Raw genomic sequence first — 16018 nt, 5'->3', positions numbered from 1 at the left:
CCAATCACAGGCATGGCAAAATACAGAAGACACACAGTAAAAAGGAAGAGCACCAGGTCGAAGAGCATAGACACCGTGGAGATTAGAGAAGACATGGTGGAGTCAGAACGGTGTCACGAAAAAAACAGGTCTAATGGATGAGCAAAATGGGGCTAGAGAGAGTTAGAGTAAAGAATGGGAAAAGCAGGGAGGCACAGATGAAGCATGCTGGGTTTAAGGAACGGGGAGATCACCTACGCAGGAATTCTACCTTTACCATTACTTTGCCTCCCTGAGTACTCTTCTGCAAATGACTTTCCTGGACACTAACACAGATTATTGGTTATTTCTGAAATAGTAATAGCTGGACAGATATGAGCAAACTTTACTCTCCCACTTGCTTTTTTCCAAGACCAGTAGCATGTAGTCTGCAAGAACAAAGCGAAGTAGTGTGCACGAGGACTGTCAGAGCAGAATAAAGTGTGGTAACGTGCATGGGGATTGAATTCTTTGGACATGAGCTCATTGGTATTGCACTCTTCATGCTGGGGAAGCAACGTCGGTGGCTCTGTCTACAGGCAGCACTTCAAAGATCAAATCAACAGTTAGCAAGTGAACAGGCCATTTTTTCCACAGAGAGAAGTACATTTTTATAAGACATCTTCCCCTAACTCTATCTCAAGTTAGGATGCCATCTGCTTTTCCTAAGGATTTAATAGTCAACTAGGTAACAGACAATGAGATAAAAAAAAATGTGACTGCTTTTTTTTTTTTTTTTTTGGAGAATGATGATAATCATGCCAACTTTACTAGCTGACCCATTTTGGGTGTTATTTTATTCTTTGCTATAACAAAAATCTCCAACCCAGATGACAAAGTAGAATCCCTGAAACTAAGATCAATGTATCTTAAATTGCACAAAAGCAGATTTTGTGGGCAGATCCAGTCCCCCCAAATGCTACAGAGCTGTGTGTCGCAGAAGCAAACAGCTGAAGGGATTTCCACAGATCACCCATTACAAAATCACACACACAGGCTGGTCACTAGAGAGGAAAACAGTCTTGGACAGAATGAGGAGTGGTTTGTGTGGGGATGGAAACTAGCTGGATCCTTCAGCAGGACATCAGTGAAGATTCCTGCCCCTCAAAATATCGGAATGTTTCACTCTGAGTGGGAGTTTTCATCTTCAAATGTTATTTAATGTTTCAGAACGTCACACAAGATTTTTAAAAATGGTGTAACTAAGCAACATCCCCTCTGACAAAGGGGGAGAGCAGCATTTTGATTAATGTATTTGAATATTTTGGTTATTAGAAGAGGTAACGGAAGAATACTCAGAAGGATGGAAAAGGGAAGTTGGTGCCCAGGGTCATGGGCTTCTGTTGCAGCTACAATGTGTAACCTGTAACTGCAAGAGGAGCATTTTTTTTTTTTTTTTTTTTTTGTAAAAAGCTATTTCTGAGAAATATATACAAAGGCAGGTGGAACTAAGCACAGGCATGATGATGGAGCATCTTATTAGGGAGGACCCCAGTGATCAACAGAGCCCAGCCCTGTTTATAAGCAGGAGAGATGGAGGACATGGACCAAAGAGCAATGAAGGAGTCCATCTATCCTAACTGCTTTCCCCACAGCCTGATGTGGCAGACAACATCTCCCCCTGCTGGCCTCAAATTATGAAAAAATATATATATTTGTATATACACATATTTGTATAGAAAAATATTCTAATATTTGCATATACTTATATGTCCAAATATATAATATATGTAATATATATCCACACACACACACACACACACACACACACACACACACACATATATATATATCTCCACTCCTTTGGGCTATAAAAAGAAGAGTATTTTGAATCCACTAATCAAAAGCATGTTGCGTCGGAGGGCAGTGAGCCAGGAAAAGGGAAAGGCATCCTGTATGAACCTGTAAGGACCTGCTGTCGGTTGAGCCAGGTCCAGCTTCAGGAGGAAGACAGCAGAGGATGAGTGGCATCTCCTCTCTGAGGTCCCTTCCGAACAGCTGAAGCCAGTCATAGATCATGACAAAATAAGGGCCCCTTTTGATAATCTTCAGGATATGTTTACTTATAGTGTTACCAAAATACAGTTTAGTACTCTGTATTTGAATGTTCTTAAAACAGAAAAGGTCCTCTATTTTCAAGTTTTTGACTTACTAATTTTCATAAATATAAATGAAGATGTCCCTCAGGGTAGCAGCATGCCTGCTCCCCTCTACCATGGGTTGGAGGGTGATCATTTGTGAGATGTCACTTTGGGCATATTCCAGGGCAAGTTGGGGAGGCAGAGGGGCTTTGAACAGTGTTTAGGAACTTAAACCTGTTCTCAACTAAAGGGGTCTCTGTAACTGTGTAATTCTGACACGGCATTTTAAATCAATCATTCTACCACCTGTTTAAAACAAGAATACATTTCTGGTTTGTATATGAATAAAATATTTCCAGATAGATAACTTGACACTGGTTGTAGTGGTTGCCTTCAGGGTGGGAAAACTGGCAACTGGACATGAAGCTGGGGAGACATTTAATTTCAATTTTTATACTTTTTAAACATTATACTGTTTTGCATATTACCTATTCAAAAGTAGATTTTAGAAAAGCAATCTCAACTCAGCTGTATTAACCCTAGGTATTTATGTAAGATTATATTTCAAGCGCTCTCTGAAAAAAGGTTCCACAAGCCACTCCCTGCAAGAAATGGTTTTGCCTCAGACTAGGATCTCATCCATTATCTTAAATAGCTACACGATTCACTTAGGCAGTAGTTAACAGCCTGTTCCTATTTAGAGAGTCTGGATTTTCCCCAAGTTTCTAGAAGTTGAATATTTTGAAGCATAAAGATGGATGGAATATAAATGTCCTTCTTCCTTTAATCATTTCTATTTTACTTAAATGGTAGAATAACCTAAAAAATCAAGCTAATCATAACTTATTCTAGAACATGACTTTCACCGTTGCCCTACGTGTTTTCATTAAACTATTAATATTATGATTCTTATTCACAGCTTTACTTCTCATGCTTTTGAGGAAATTTACCCACATACCAGTGACATGCTCACTTGTCAGTTATATGTCATTGCAAGTTGTCTTCTCTTTAACAAGGGCCAATGGAGCCCGAAATGGCCAGGCTTTCCTCTGCTAAAACTGAGAAAAACAAAAGGGACAACACAATATCCATGCAGATGTGGCAGAAACCTAACAGGACTAGAGAACTAACTGGGCCTAAAATATAAAGTATGAGGATAGGGGGATGAAAAGCATTAAATCTCCATCCAAGGGGCAAAAAGACCTTTCTGATGTTGGTGGGAGGGGACTTAGGAATGGTGCAAGTTACAGAAAGGGTTCTGATAGTAAAAACAAGAGACCGAGGTCACCCCATCTCCACCAAATAAAAAGGCACCCCTGACACATCTATTTTGGCAAGGTACCAAACTGGGTGCGACTCAGAGAAAACACTCACTCACAGTTGTCACTTGCATACTGTTTCCTAATCCTGTATACATTTTCCAGGGTTGGGATGGGTAAGTATGTGAAATCGCTATGTAATTTATACAAATATCAGTGTTTTGTCATATTCCTCAATGATCACATAACAATTCAGTACATAGCAATGTAGGATGAAGTTTAGTACTCTAAGCTGTCTCACTGATACAAGATTTAGTGAGTACCTAGAATAAGACCTAGCACAAAGGTAGTACTCAATGAATACTTCAGGATAGAAGGGGAGATAGATGGATGGATCGATAGAAGGAAGGAAGGAAGAACACAAAGCAAATATGAATAAATGAATGACCATAACCCATAGAAGACTGTATAGAATGAAACAGACATTCTGGCATGCCAATACAACTTTTGAAACCTCTTAAATTTTAAAACTCACAAATGCATACTGCACAGATGACCCATTCAGGTTCTGTGAGCCTGAGCTCTCTTGAATATTTGACTGTCTTATGACAAGTAAGTGCAGATGAAGCTGACCCTCCTCTTGAATGCCCTGAGGGTCGTCTACCCACATTTACACTTGGTTTTGAACTTCAAATCCATTCAAGTAAGCCCTATAATGAAATAAGTTTGGACTACCTGCCTCCTCTGGGGATTTATCCAGACAAACTAAAGCCATCTTAAATTCACAAATAGCCTACATAGTGCTCAAATCCAGGTTTTCCCTGGAACTTTAATAGATCAATTTTCAGAGATTTTTAAACCTTTGTTTGGACTTCTGGTGAGTTAAAGATAAACAAATTTCCTTTCTGCAGATGAAAACAAACATTTTTAAATACTTTGCACTTTCAGGATTGGAGGTGAAAAATATTTTAGAAGCTGTCTAATCTCTTCTCAATTTTTAAAAAAAGTTTCATGCCATCAGCTCCAGAGATTCAACCAACATTTCTTTGTGAGTCCCTTTAAGAATGCTCTAGTCAGACAATGGGTTTTAAAAATGACATCCAGCCAGGCACAGTGGCTCACGTCTGTAATCTCAGCACTTTGGGAGGCCGAGGTGGGTGGATCACTGGAAGTCAGGAGTTTGAAACCAGCCTGGCCAACATGGTGAAACCCCATCTATACTAAAAATACAAAAATTAGCCAGGCATGGTGATGCATGCCTGTAATCCCAGCTACCTGGGAGGCTGAGGCAGGAGAATCGCTGGAACCCAGGAGGTGGAGGTTGCAGTGAGCCAAGATTGTGCCACAGCACTCCAGCCTGGGAGACACAGTAAGACTTCGTCTCAAAAAAAAAATTGACATCCCAAAGGCACAGACTATTTCTAGGCACTATAAATATAATTACTTCTTTTATATTGCAAGGGTAGGGATGAGTGTTTTGGGAGAGTGCTTCATTCTGATTAATGAAGAAAGACTTATTCAAAGGAGAATCTTTCTAAAATTCCTATTCATTGTCCTGAACTTTAACTTACACTACATTTCTCAGTCTTTAAAAAATGCATTACTGAATATTTCCAGTTTTACAATTATGCTCCACAATACTCCTAATTTTATGTGAGAAGAATTAAGGTGGAAATGCTAAAATACGGAGGAAAGAAAGAAAAAAAAACCAAAACTTCTTTTCTTCATTCCCAACTCCTAGCTTCAATGTCAAGCCCATTTCTATTAAATACTAGGGTGAGATGTAGAGAAATCAGTCAAGACAGAGCTATTTAACTATCACCTAATCAGCCAGCACATGATGAATCTCTAATACTTTGGGAGGGAGAAAGAAAATCAATCACAGCAAAGAGGATACTCTGTAAATGGGCTTTTTCTCACATAATATTCCAAATTATAGCAGCATGTGGTACTGACTTCTTCCCAGGGGTTCACATGAGCCTTGTAATATCAATCTGCACACTGCAACAGGCAATAATTACCAGCAGCCTTCAGCATTTTGGAGTGATTTTGCTAAAATCACTCCAAAGGAAGTGATTTTACCTTTTCCCCTGAAGTTCAGTTGGCAATATTTCTCAGCTAGATCAGCCTTTTAAACACCAGGATCCTTTCAAAGGAGGAATCACATTGAAAGTAAAACCAGCTATTTCCCATTCCATTTTCCCACATTCTTTTATCACTTATTTCTTCATTACTTAGATAGTCGTGCCAGCTGGGGCCATGTTGGAAAGTTACGTAGACATAGGTCAGAAAAACAAATCATCCGTAATTCCACCTGCCAGAAACCATCCTCTTTCACATGTTGGCAAGTTTTCTTCCAAACTATTTCCTATATGCTGTGCTATTAGCTAGGATTCTGCTAAATGTACCTACTTCCCCTTTCCGACCTTCCTTCCTCTCAGCTTTTTGTGAGCATTTTCCCTTAAAAACGACATTTCTTTTAAGGTTTAAGAGAGAATCCAGTCAGAAAATTGGAATATGAAAAGAAGACGTTCCTTACGGGAAAGAAGCAGGATTAGAGAAAGTTCTAGAGTGCTGATTTACTAGTAAGGATGGTGAAAGAAATTATTTCACGCCTTTAATGGCAATCCAAAGTAATAGACATTAATCTTTTAAGATAACTGTGTATTAGAGAAGTTTGATATGCTTCAATAAAGATATGCTTGCGGCAGGTTTCCATTTAATCAAATCTTTAATGTTCACGTTTAGTAAGAGCTATCTTTAAGTACTAGTACCTACACATTCTCTTTTATATTAAATCTTTTGCATATACTAATCTTAAGGCTCACTCAGAGCTCAACAACTCAGAAAAAGTTTAAAGACCATTTTTTTCTACATTAAAGAAAAATGGCTAGGCACAGTGGCTCACGCGTGTAATCCCAGCACTTTGGGAGGCTGAGACGGGCGGATCACCTGAGGTCGGGAGTTCAAGACCAGCCTTACCAACATGGAGAAACCCTGTCTCTACTAAAAATACAAAATTAGCTGGGCATGGTGGTGCATGCCTGTAATCCCAGCTACTCTGGAGGCTGAGGGAGGAGAATTGCTTGAACCCGGGAGGCGGAGGTTGCAATGAGCCAAGATCACGCCGTTGCACTCCAGCCTGGGCAACAAGAGTGAAACTCTGTCTCAAAAAAAAAAAAAAAAAAAAAAAAAACAGAAAGAAAGAAAAATAAATTCTATAAATGTAGAAGTTAACCTGGACCAACTAGTAAATCATTTATTCCTTCATTCTTCTATATATTCCACAAAAATGTATTGAGTATTTACTATTTTTTTCAGTAAAATTGGTGACAACCATAAATAACACCATCACCCAACATAAAAAGGGACAAGATATTTTTGTGAACCAGGCGCTATATATCAGCATTTGAATTTACAAATGACTATAACACTGAATTAATTAGGTAATAGTTGAGTTATCTGCAGTCAATGTCTGATTTTCTAGTAAGGTGACCTCAATGGCAGTGAGCCCCAGTCTATCTCATCAACACTTTGAAAAGACTGGGGTCCAAACACGAAGTTACTCTGCTGCTGGCAAAAATTATAATGAGGTATTTCAAAGGCAAGTCATGTTATTAATTTAATCTTGAATTATTCTTTCTGAAATTAATATGAATAAATATTAATTATAGATATAAAGGGTATACAAAATGTGTAAAGTACTAATTATATATAATTTATATACCATACATTCATAATGTACATGTAAAATATAAAATATACTATATATATTTACGTATATATACACATATATGTATGTACCTGTAATATTTATTTGCATATATATGTAAATATGTATGTTTGTGTGTGTGTGTATATACATACACACACATGCACATATTACATAGTTGTCCCTTGATATCCATGGGGGATTCATCCCCAGACCCCCATGGGATACCAAAATCCACAGATGCTCAAGTTCCTTATATAAAGTGTCAGAGTATATGCATATAACCTGTGTACATCCTCTCAAATACTTTAAATTATCTCTAGATAACTTAAAACACCTAATACAATATACAATATAAAAGTTACGCAAATAATTGTTACCCTATAATGCTTAGGGAATGATAAGAAAAAACGTCTGTACTTGTTCAGTATAGATACCGTGACTTTTTTTTCTGAATATTTTTGATCCACAGTTGGTTGAATCTGTAGACGTGAAATCCACGGGTATGGATGGCTAACTGTATATTGAAACATACACAGTTTTTTCAAAATATGTGAACATTCTTTACTGAGCATTTTCTAAAACAATATATTTTCCATCATGGCATAAATATGTAAATTCAAACCAAAGAATTTCAAAATAACATTCAAAAAGACTCCGTAGAACTCTGCATACTTATGCAATGTTCAATAATAAGTTTATATTTCACACTCAGCTACTTACGTTCCATGAAATAGGGCCCAGGCTCAATTCTCCATACAATTTGCCCTTTTTGTGTTCCAGTCACACCCCTGTTTTTAGAATCCCAGAAGTTGGCTGGAGAATTCTCATCTGGAAAAACCAAAGAAACATTTTTCAGCTTAATTATAACCTGTCTCTCCTTAGCAGGAAGATTAACATACATTCTAAAATAAATGGAAAAAAGATAAATGAGAAAATATAATGCATTTTATTCTTAATGACTACCTCCCAGCAGAGTATTACTCGAGTTTCTATGCTTGCATTTATGTGGGAGAAAGGGGGCTGGGTGGAAAGAAGATGGCATCTCTGGGCTTGGCCAAGGTGGTCAATGTTGCCAAAAGACAAAACTGCAAAGAACAAAGGGTACAACTGCTACAACTTTAGCTATGAGCTGATTTATAACAAAGGGGTTGGGTGTGCTCCCATTTGTAAAACCCTTTTATAAAAAGGAAAGGAAGAGCAGATCTAGGAGAATATAACGGAATTCAAGATGGGATGAACAAAAGGAATGTTAAGCTATGAAAGTGAGTCAAGATACAGTACAGCTTTGCCAGGAACAGTGTTCAGGGAACACAAACCAATTTCATCACATCTGCCAGGACAGTCCTTTGCAAAAGACCAAAGGCATAGACCTTGAGACAAGATAAGAAAAAAAAAAGAGTCTCTACAGGCTTTCGTGTGGAAGAAGAATAGAAAGAACAGTGATCCCCCAAACAGGCCTGAAAGCAACATTTTCCAAGCTTTCTGACCTCATGGCACAAAGAAAATGGTAATATTTGTATGGCACACTAGATTCAACAGAAGCCATGCTTACAATTTAATATGACAGGCAGGGATGCTCTGGCTTCCTCAGGCTCTGCCCCCAGCACCCTGAAGACTGGGGATTCATGTTCTGTAATTTGCTCACATTACACTAGTTTGAAGCTCTGTCTTAGTGGGCTAGAATAGGAAATGAAACTAGAAAACATGAAAAGGAGACCAATGGAGTTTTATAGGCACGTTAAAAAGTATATAGTGATCCCGGCTCTTAATGCCAGATGTACCTCATTCATTTCCCCAAATCCCTTTCCAAGGACGAAGGATCAAGGTTGCACTTTACTTTAACTGAGAGTTGGAATAAAGCAGACAGGGTGAAGTAAGAGCTACACTAAAAAAGGAAAGATGGAGAAAGTCCCAAGCCCAAAGGAATAGTCCTGAGGAGAAAAACCTGTCTTCTTTTAAGCCTGAAAGAAACAGAAAATGGGTCAAATCAAGGGGTCAGAGGGATTTCTGTCTTTTCTGTGGTTGCCCCATTAGTTTCATCATATTGAAAAGCCAAAGAACTTCAGGAGGGATGGTCCTTTCATGCATTTGAATTGAGCACTTTATAAGTCAAAGGTTCTTTATTGTGAAAGGCCAAGCAGCAGCCACTGTTCTTTGTAAGAATGGAAAGACATAACCCATTCATGGCATCATATCCTCTTCTAGACAAACAATGTGAGCAAACAATTCCATTTCATCACAGAAATGTAACCAAGATGCTGATATTTAGATGGTACTCAGGCAATCACTTAAAAATCACTGGATTTGAAAGATATCACATGGCTCCTCGGGGCAGAGATCACGCCACTGCACTCTAGCCTGGGTGACAGAGCAAGACTCTGTCTCCAAAAACAAAAACCAAACAAACAAAAAATTCAATTTCTGTTTGGTGACTTTTTTTTTTTTTTTTTTTTTTTTTTTTTGAGATGGACTCTCATTCTGTCATCCAGGCTGGAGAGCAGTGGCGCTATCTCAGTTCACTGCAACTTCTACCTCCGGGTTCAAACAATTCTCCCGCCTCAGCCTCCAGAGTAGCTGGGATTACAGGTGCCTGCCATCATCTCCAGCTAATTTTTTTATTTTTTGTGTTTTCAGTAGAGACAAGATTTCACCATGTTGGCCAGGCTGGTCTCGAATTCCTGACCTTGTGATCCACCTGCCTCGGCCTCCAAAAGTGCTGGGATTACAGGTGTGAGCCACCATGCCTGGCTAATATTTGTATTTTTCAAAATACAAAATAGAAAATAGAGATGGGGTTTCGCCATGTTGGCCAGGCTGGTCTCGGACTCCTGACCTCAGGTGATCTGCCTGCCTCAACCTCCGAAACTGCTGGGATTACAGGCATGAGGCACCACGCTCGGCCTGGTGAAATCTGTGATATTTAAAGAAATAAAAGTTAGCCCTTTGAAGCCAAGTGGCTAAATTGTACCATGAGTATTCAAGTTCACACAGAACACAAATGTTCCATATATGACAAAAAAATGGGTCAGAAGCAGAATGAGCTGACCCTGAGCAGAAGCTGGATGGGGCTGTTTTGATTGCAGAAAACAAGTCCAAATGCCACGGCCAGTGACCACCCTTTGGCCTTCATAAGGAAGAAAAGCTGCTGTATTATTCCCTGCCAACCATGGTGCTTGTCAAGTACTATTCTGATTATTCTAAATGGAAATTTTTCTTTGATGAGATCATATTCCTGATAATTCATTATCCTTGACAGATACAAACACTTCTGCCATTGAGTGGCAGCAACCCTTAATTGCAAATATGAATCCTGAGAAATAAACAAGTTTAGGGACACAGAGTTCACATTACTGTGAAATGCCTACTACAATCTCTACAACCGCTACTGCTCCTACCGTGGCTAGCAGAGCCATGGCCAGCCTTGGCTCATCATACTAAGAAATGCCTAGAATGACTCATTCCTTTTCTTTGTTCCAAGAAGATCTATTTTAATTAATCCTTTAAATTTTTTGTTCACACCTTTGTTTAGGTTGCAGTCAATTTTGGCCTAGCCTGAGAATCTTTTTAGAGTGGTAGCATTTTCTCTGCTCAGATCTATTGTTCATGGATTTTTTGTATACGCCAACATATTTTTTTCCTATATTCAATGAACTATTTTTTTTTATCCTCATTAGTACCTGTATGAGGTGATTTGGTTTTTTGCAAAACACCCCCATCCCAAAGTAAGAACAATAGCTGGCCCAGGTGCAGTGGGTCATGTCTGTCATCCCAACAGTTCAGTAGGACAAGATAGGAGGACTGCTTGAGGCCAGGAGTTTGAGACCAGCCTGGGCAATATAGCAAGACCCTGTCTCTAACATAAAAAAAATTTTTTTTTAATTAGCTGGGCATGGTGGATGCACCTGTAGTCCTAGTTACTCAGGAGGCTGAGATGGGGGTGTCCCTTGAGCCCAGGAGTTTGAGGCTACAGTGAGCCATGATTGCACCACTGCACTTTAGCCTAGATGACACAGCAAGAGCCTGTCTCAAAAAAAAGAACAATAACTGAATATAAATAAGTATATCAAAGAAACAATTCTGAATCCCTCACATGTGTAATACAGAAGTAATTATAAATTTATTTCTTCCTTTAACCGAGTAAAGGTTCCGACAAATCATCGAATGCCACTGGTCTTTAAAACCAAGATACACTTGGCCACTTACCTTTCTCGTTTCTCTTAACTATTCCAGGCCGGGTGCGGTGGCTCAAGCCTGTAATCCCAGCACTTTGGGAGGCCGAGACGGGCGGATCACGAGGTCAGGAGATCGAGACTATCCTGGCTAACATGGTGAAACACCGTCTCTACTAAAAAATACAAAAAACTAGCCGGGCGAGGTGGCGGGCGCCTGTAGTCCCAGCTACATGGGAGGCTGAGGCAGGAGAATGGCGTGAACCCAGGAGGTGGAGCTTGCAATGAGCTGAGATCCGGCCACTGCACTCCAGCCCGGCGACAGAGCGAGACTCCGTCTCAAAAAAAAAAAAAAAAAAAAAACTATTCCAAATCTGTCTCTGTCCTCACATCCCCTACCTAATTTCCACCCTCATTGGAACTCTATATGAACTCTGTGTCCCTAAACTCGTGCATTCTGTGGCATCTATAGAGGACATTAGGCCTTATCTCCCTTGATTTCTCCACCTTCCTACTACTATCTCCTCTGTATCTGTGCCTACTTCTTGCCTTTTTTTCTACTCCCCCTTACAGTGGTGCCTGTGGCCCCCTCCTCTCCACCAGTCACTTTCTCTCACCTTAGTATTTAACCTTTTCCTCTAGAGGGACCTTCCACTCAGCCTAGAAACCTGCCAGCTTCCATGAGGCATACTCTCGTGCTTTTGTCTTTGCTCTTTGACCATTATCTTCCTTGCCTTCTTTCCCATCCTCATTCCTATTTCCTCTCCTACGAGGATTAAAGTGTCTGTTTTTCTGTTACAATACAGTCTATATTACAGGAGTACATATTCTAGATTCTTAGGTCACTTCCTAGTGGAAATATAATTACAAAGAAAGAAACATTGGAGATGTTAATACATATATACCCAAATACCTTCTAAATCTAATTTTGTTTGGTAGGGTTTATATTAAGCTTATCCCTTCATGTCTCACAACTTCTTCATTCTCTTACAAGTCTAGTTGGCTACACATTTTCTCTAAATAGAAAAGTGAAGTGTGTGTGCGTGTGTGTGTGTGCACGCGTGCACACAGTCTCAAGTGGTCTTCCCACCTTGGCCTCCCAAAGCACTGGGATTACAGATGTGAGCCACCATGCCTGAACATGATACTTATCCAAAGTGATTTCATTTATTATTATTATTTTAAATTACAACTTAGGGCTATTCCAATTAATTCTTTTACTAACACTGGAATTACTTACGTTAATTCTGCTTCTTCAAGGGAGAAACAAAGTGTTTGGACCGAGGAGATCAAAGAGTAGAAATAAAAGATTACAACACACAACCCTCTTCTACTAACTGTATAATGACTCAGAGAAATTTCTCAGAGCTTGTTAATGAGGTGAGAAATGGGCCCCTTTTCCTTCATTAAAACATTAGTAACATTATTAAAACATAAAGGTAACATTATTTTTAGGAAGAACACTTAGGGGTCTTAAACAGAATCTGTATATAAGCAGACTTACCAACATCTCCTGCACATTCACTGTCACAGCCTCACGGGTTACCTTCTCTTTTAGCTACCTGATCCCCCAGGGCAAAGAATGCCCAACTTCATTGCTCACAATGAATGAGGGGGTGGGTGGTGCTTCTTTAAAATGCTAATTCCTGCATGGTGGCTCATGCTTATAATCCCAGCACTTTGGGAGGCCGAGGCAGGCAGATCACTTGAGGTCAGGAGTTTGAGACCAGCCTGGCCAATGTGGTGAAACACCGACTCTACTAAAAATACAAAAATTAGCTGGGCGTGGACGCGCATGCCTGTAATTCCAGCTATAAGGGAGGCTGAGGCGGGAGAATTGCTTGAACCTGGGAGGCGGAGGTTACAGTAAGCCGAGACCGTGCCACTGCACTCCGGCCTGGGCAAGAGGGCAAGACTTCATCTCAAAAAAATAAACAAACAAAATGCTAATTCTTGTGCTGCTCTTCCAGAGATTTTGAATTTAGTAGGTTTGAGTCTGAGCTCAGGAATCTGAATTTTAGCAAGCACCCCAACCAGATGATTCAGATGCAAGTACCACATAAAGACCACATTTTGAAAAATTCTGTTCCATGGTTAGTTCCAGGGAAATTGAGCAATCACAGCAATGCTGTGGACCATGCATATGTCTTTGACTGTTGTCCCTCTCATTTGTTACCTTGTTCATTCAGTCACTCATTTAACAGGTATTTATTGACTGACTACTATGAAGATCATAAGCATCTACTTCCTGCCATAAGGAGCTGACAGGATAGTGGTGGGAGACCGGCACATAGATATACTGCAATGCAAAAATTACTATGGTAAAGGTAACCATGTTTTGTTAAAAGAGGAAAAAAGAGGAGGAATGATTAGTCATCCTGGTATCTGTGTGTGATTCATACGGTTCTGAGCTGCTGGGTTTAAAGTGTCTTTGGAAAGGGTTTACGGAGATCTCCTTTGAGAAGTCTACAGATCTAAGCCAGACATTGTTTCCTCATCCTTTCCCTAGACATATATATTTCTTTACCTTCCACAGTTCTCATTTTTGGTTCTATGAATGGTCATCAGAAACAACAAAGGAGTGGCCATATTTAAAGCTGAATTCAGAGGTTAATGTTACCATTTTTGCTTGGGCCCCACAAGACTATCCTTTTCTTCCCTGGAAAAGTTGATAATTATATTAACCTACAATGTAATTATAAAGAGTAATCTTTTAAAAAACTAATTCCTTTTTTTAAAAAATGACACACAAAGCTAAAATAATGTAAACATAAAAACTTTAATTATTTTTCAAGTTCTTTCTTCCCCATAATATTCCACACACAGAGATGGGTGTGAAAATTATTTTTAAAAGATTATTTTTTTTCCTGTACATGATTCTTGGATTTCCAGAAAATTATCCTTTTAAGATAACAAGAGAATATATAGGAAACATGACCAGACATATCAGACATATCTAAACATATTCTAGATTTGGAAACATTTTTAAGTCTATATTAAATATCTCCAAAACCTCCATACGGTACTAGAAATAAAATAGAAACAAAAAAAAAGTATCCAAAGCACTTACCCTCCTACCAATCAACCCAGGGGAGTTGAAAATAGAGGAGAAATTTTTTGAGGAAGATGCCATGTGACCGACTGTGCCAGAGAGAAGAAAAATAATACTTTCAAATTTTATTTTCCTTTAAAGTAATTCCATCTCCTCTCTATATTTTCTTTAAAAATGGCATAAATTCTAAATTGATTTTCAATTACCTTTTGTGTATAAATTGAAAACAACTGTGTCCTGAGATTGGAACCATAAAGATGCCTGATCTTATTCTGGGTACACTCAGGAATTAGATGCCTATCTGGAATTTGGGATTGGAGAGCAATACTAAGCTAGGAGTTGAATCAAAATAATCATTCTAGACCTGGGCAAAGAACACCCCTTCAGAGGGACTGCTTGACTGTTAAAATGGTACAAATTTACCAGCACGTACCAGGCCAGTTACTGGAATCCCAGAGCAACACTGAGAAGAAAACTGATGGCGACTTTGACAGCTGAGCTATACTGTGGAAAGGGGTGGGTCTTCACCACTGAATGTAGCAAATCAAGCACCAATTTTATTAAGTACTAGGATAATTCACTGGCAAACTTCCTTATGAATTTGCAAACTTAGCATTAGTTTTTAACACAATCTCCCTAGATGCCCAATTCTTTACATTAAATCTCTGCATGCAGAAAAGAGCGTGTCTGACATGTTCAGAGATTACAATCGTGGCACCACCAGGCCACCTGCTAAGAGGGCACCTACTGGTGACTATGGCTTTGAAGCCACTTGAATGGCACCAGAATGACTTGCTGAGAACAATGTGCCCGAGATTGCAGAAATGGGCACCAGGACATTACAGGGCAGAAAAAAACAACACGTGCTGAGAAGAGCCAATGACAACACTGCAAGGTCTGGCCTTGGGAATATCTGTGCACTGAAAGGTGTGCAAGACACTATCTCTGACATGGACCTCATCACCACCCTGGAAGGGAATGCTGGCAGGGTGGAGAGGTACAGGGCATATTGTTGAACTCACATCATGCACTACCAAGTTTGAGAGAGATGTTTTATTGTTGTATCCTCTATAGCAGTGTATCACAAGCAGGGAGTGGGGCCCAACTGGAGAATGTGAAATATTTCACTAGATCCAAACTGGGTGACATATAGTCAAGTCTGAACCACACCCCTGAGGGGTCACCTGCACACTCACACCTCTAGATGTACTAGTCAAAGGGAGGAGGCTCTGCTAAGCAACTTCCTAGATAAAAACAACTGGTCCTAAACTATTTGATTAAACACTCATTTGAAAAGGAAAAAAAATTACTGACAGCCCAGTGAGAAGAAACACTTGGACCCATTTCAGTAAATCCCTCCCAAGAGTTACAGTCATGGCCCAGTATATCAGATAACAAGGAGCAGTTCAGAAATGGCTTACAAAAGAATCAATTTCAAACACAGGTTGCACTGGCATATAGAAACATGTCTCTCTTCTGTTCAGTGGCTCCCTATTTTTCTCAGAGTGAAATCCAAAGTGTTGATGATGGCTTCCAGTGCCCACAGGACATGGCCAACCACTCCCTCCAAGTACAGCTCTGACCTCACCCTTTCCCGCTTTCCCTGCCTCCCTCCTTACTCCCTTCCAGCCACACTGACCTCCCTGATGTCCCCAAAAGTGTGCTCAGGATTCGGCCCCAGGTACTTTGCTCTGGCCATCATATTCACCTGGAACTTTCCCCCA

The 16018-nt window shown here is 39.6% G+C and overlaps 1 protein-coding gene across 2 annotated transcripts in view; it reads right to left on the bottom strand.

Moving 5' to 3' along the window:
* The window catches only part of HECW2 (HECT, C2 and WW domain containing E3 ubiquitin protein ligase 2), a 238926-nt gene that overhangs the window by 143617 nt on the left and 79291 nt on the right, over window positions 1-16018 (bottom strand). For both annotated transcript variants that reach the window (XM_030915952.1, XM_010381608.2), the window contains exon 2: window positions 7794-7901. In XM_030915952.1, coding sequence (XP_030771812.1) covers window positions 7794-7901 — 108 coding nt within the window. The remainder of the gene's footprint in view (window positions 1-7793; window positions 7902-16018) is intronic.

This window comes from Rhinopithecus roxellana, chromosome 14, assembly GCF_007565055.1.
Source record: "Rhinopithecus roxellana isolate Shanxi Qingling chromosome 14, ASM756505v1, whole genome shotgun sequence".
Classification (NCBI taxonomy): Eukaryota; Metazoa; Chordata; class Mammalia; order Primates; family Cercopithecidae; genus Rhinopithecus; species Rhinopithecus roxellana.
Note: the sequence above shows the minus strand (reverse complement) of the source record. Positions and strands in the feature narration are given on the sequence as shown.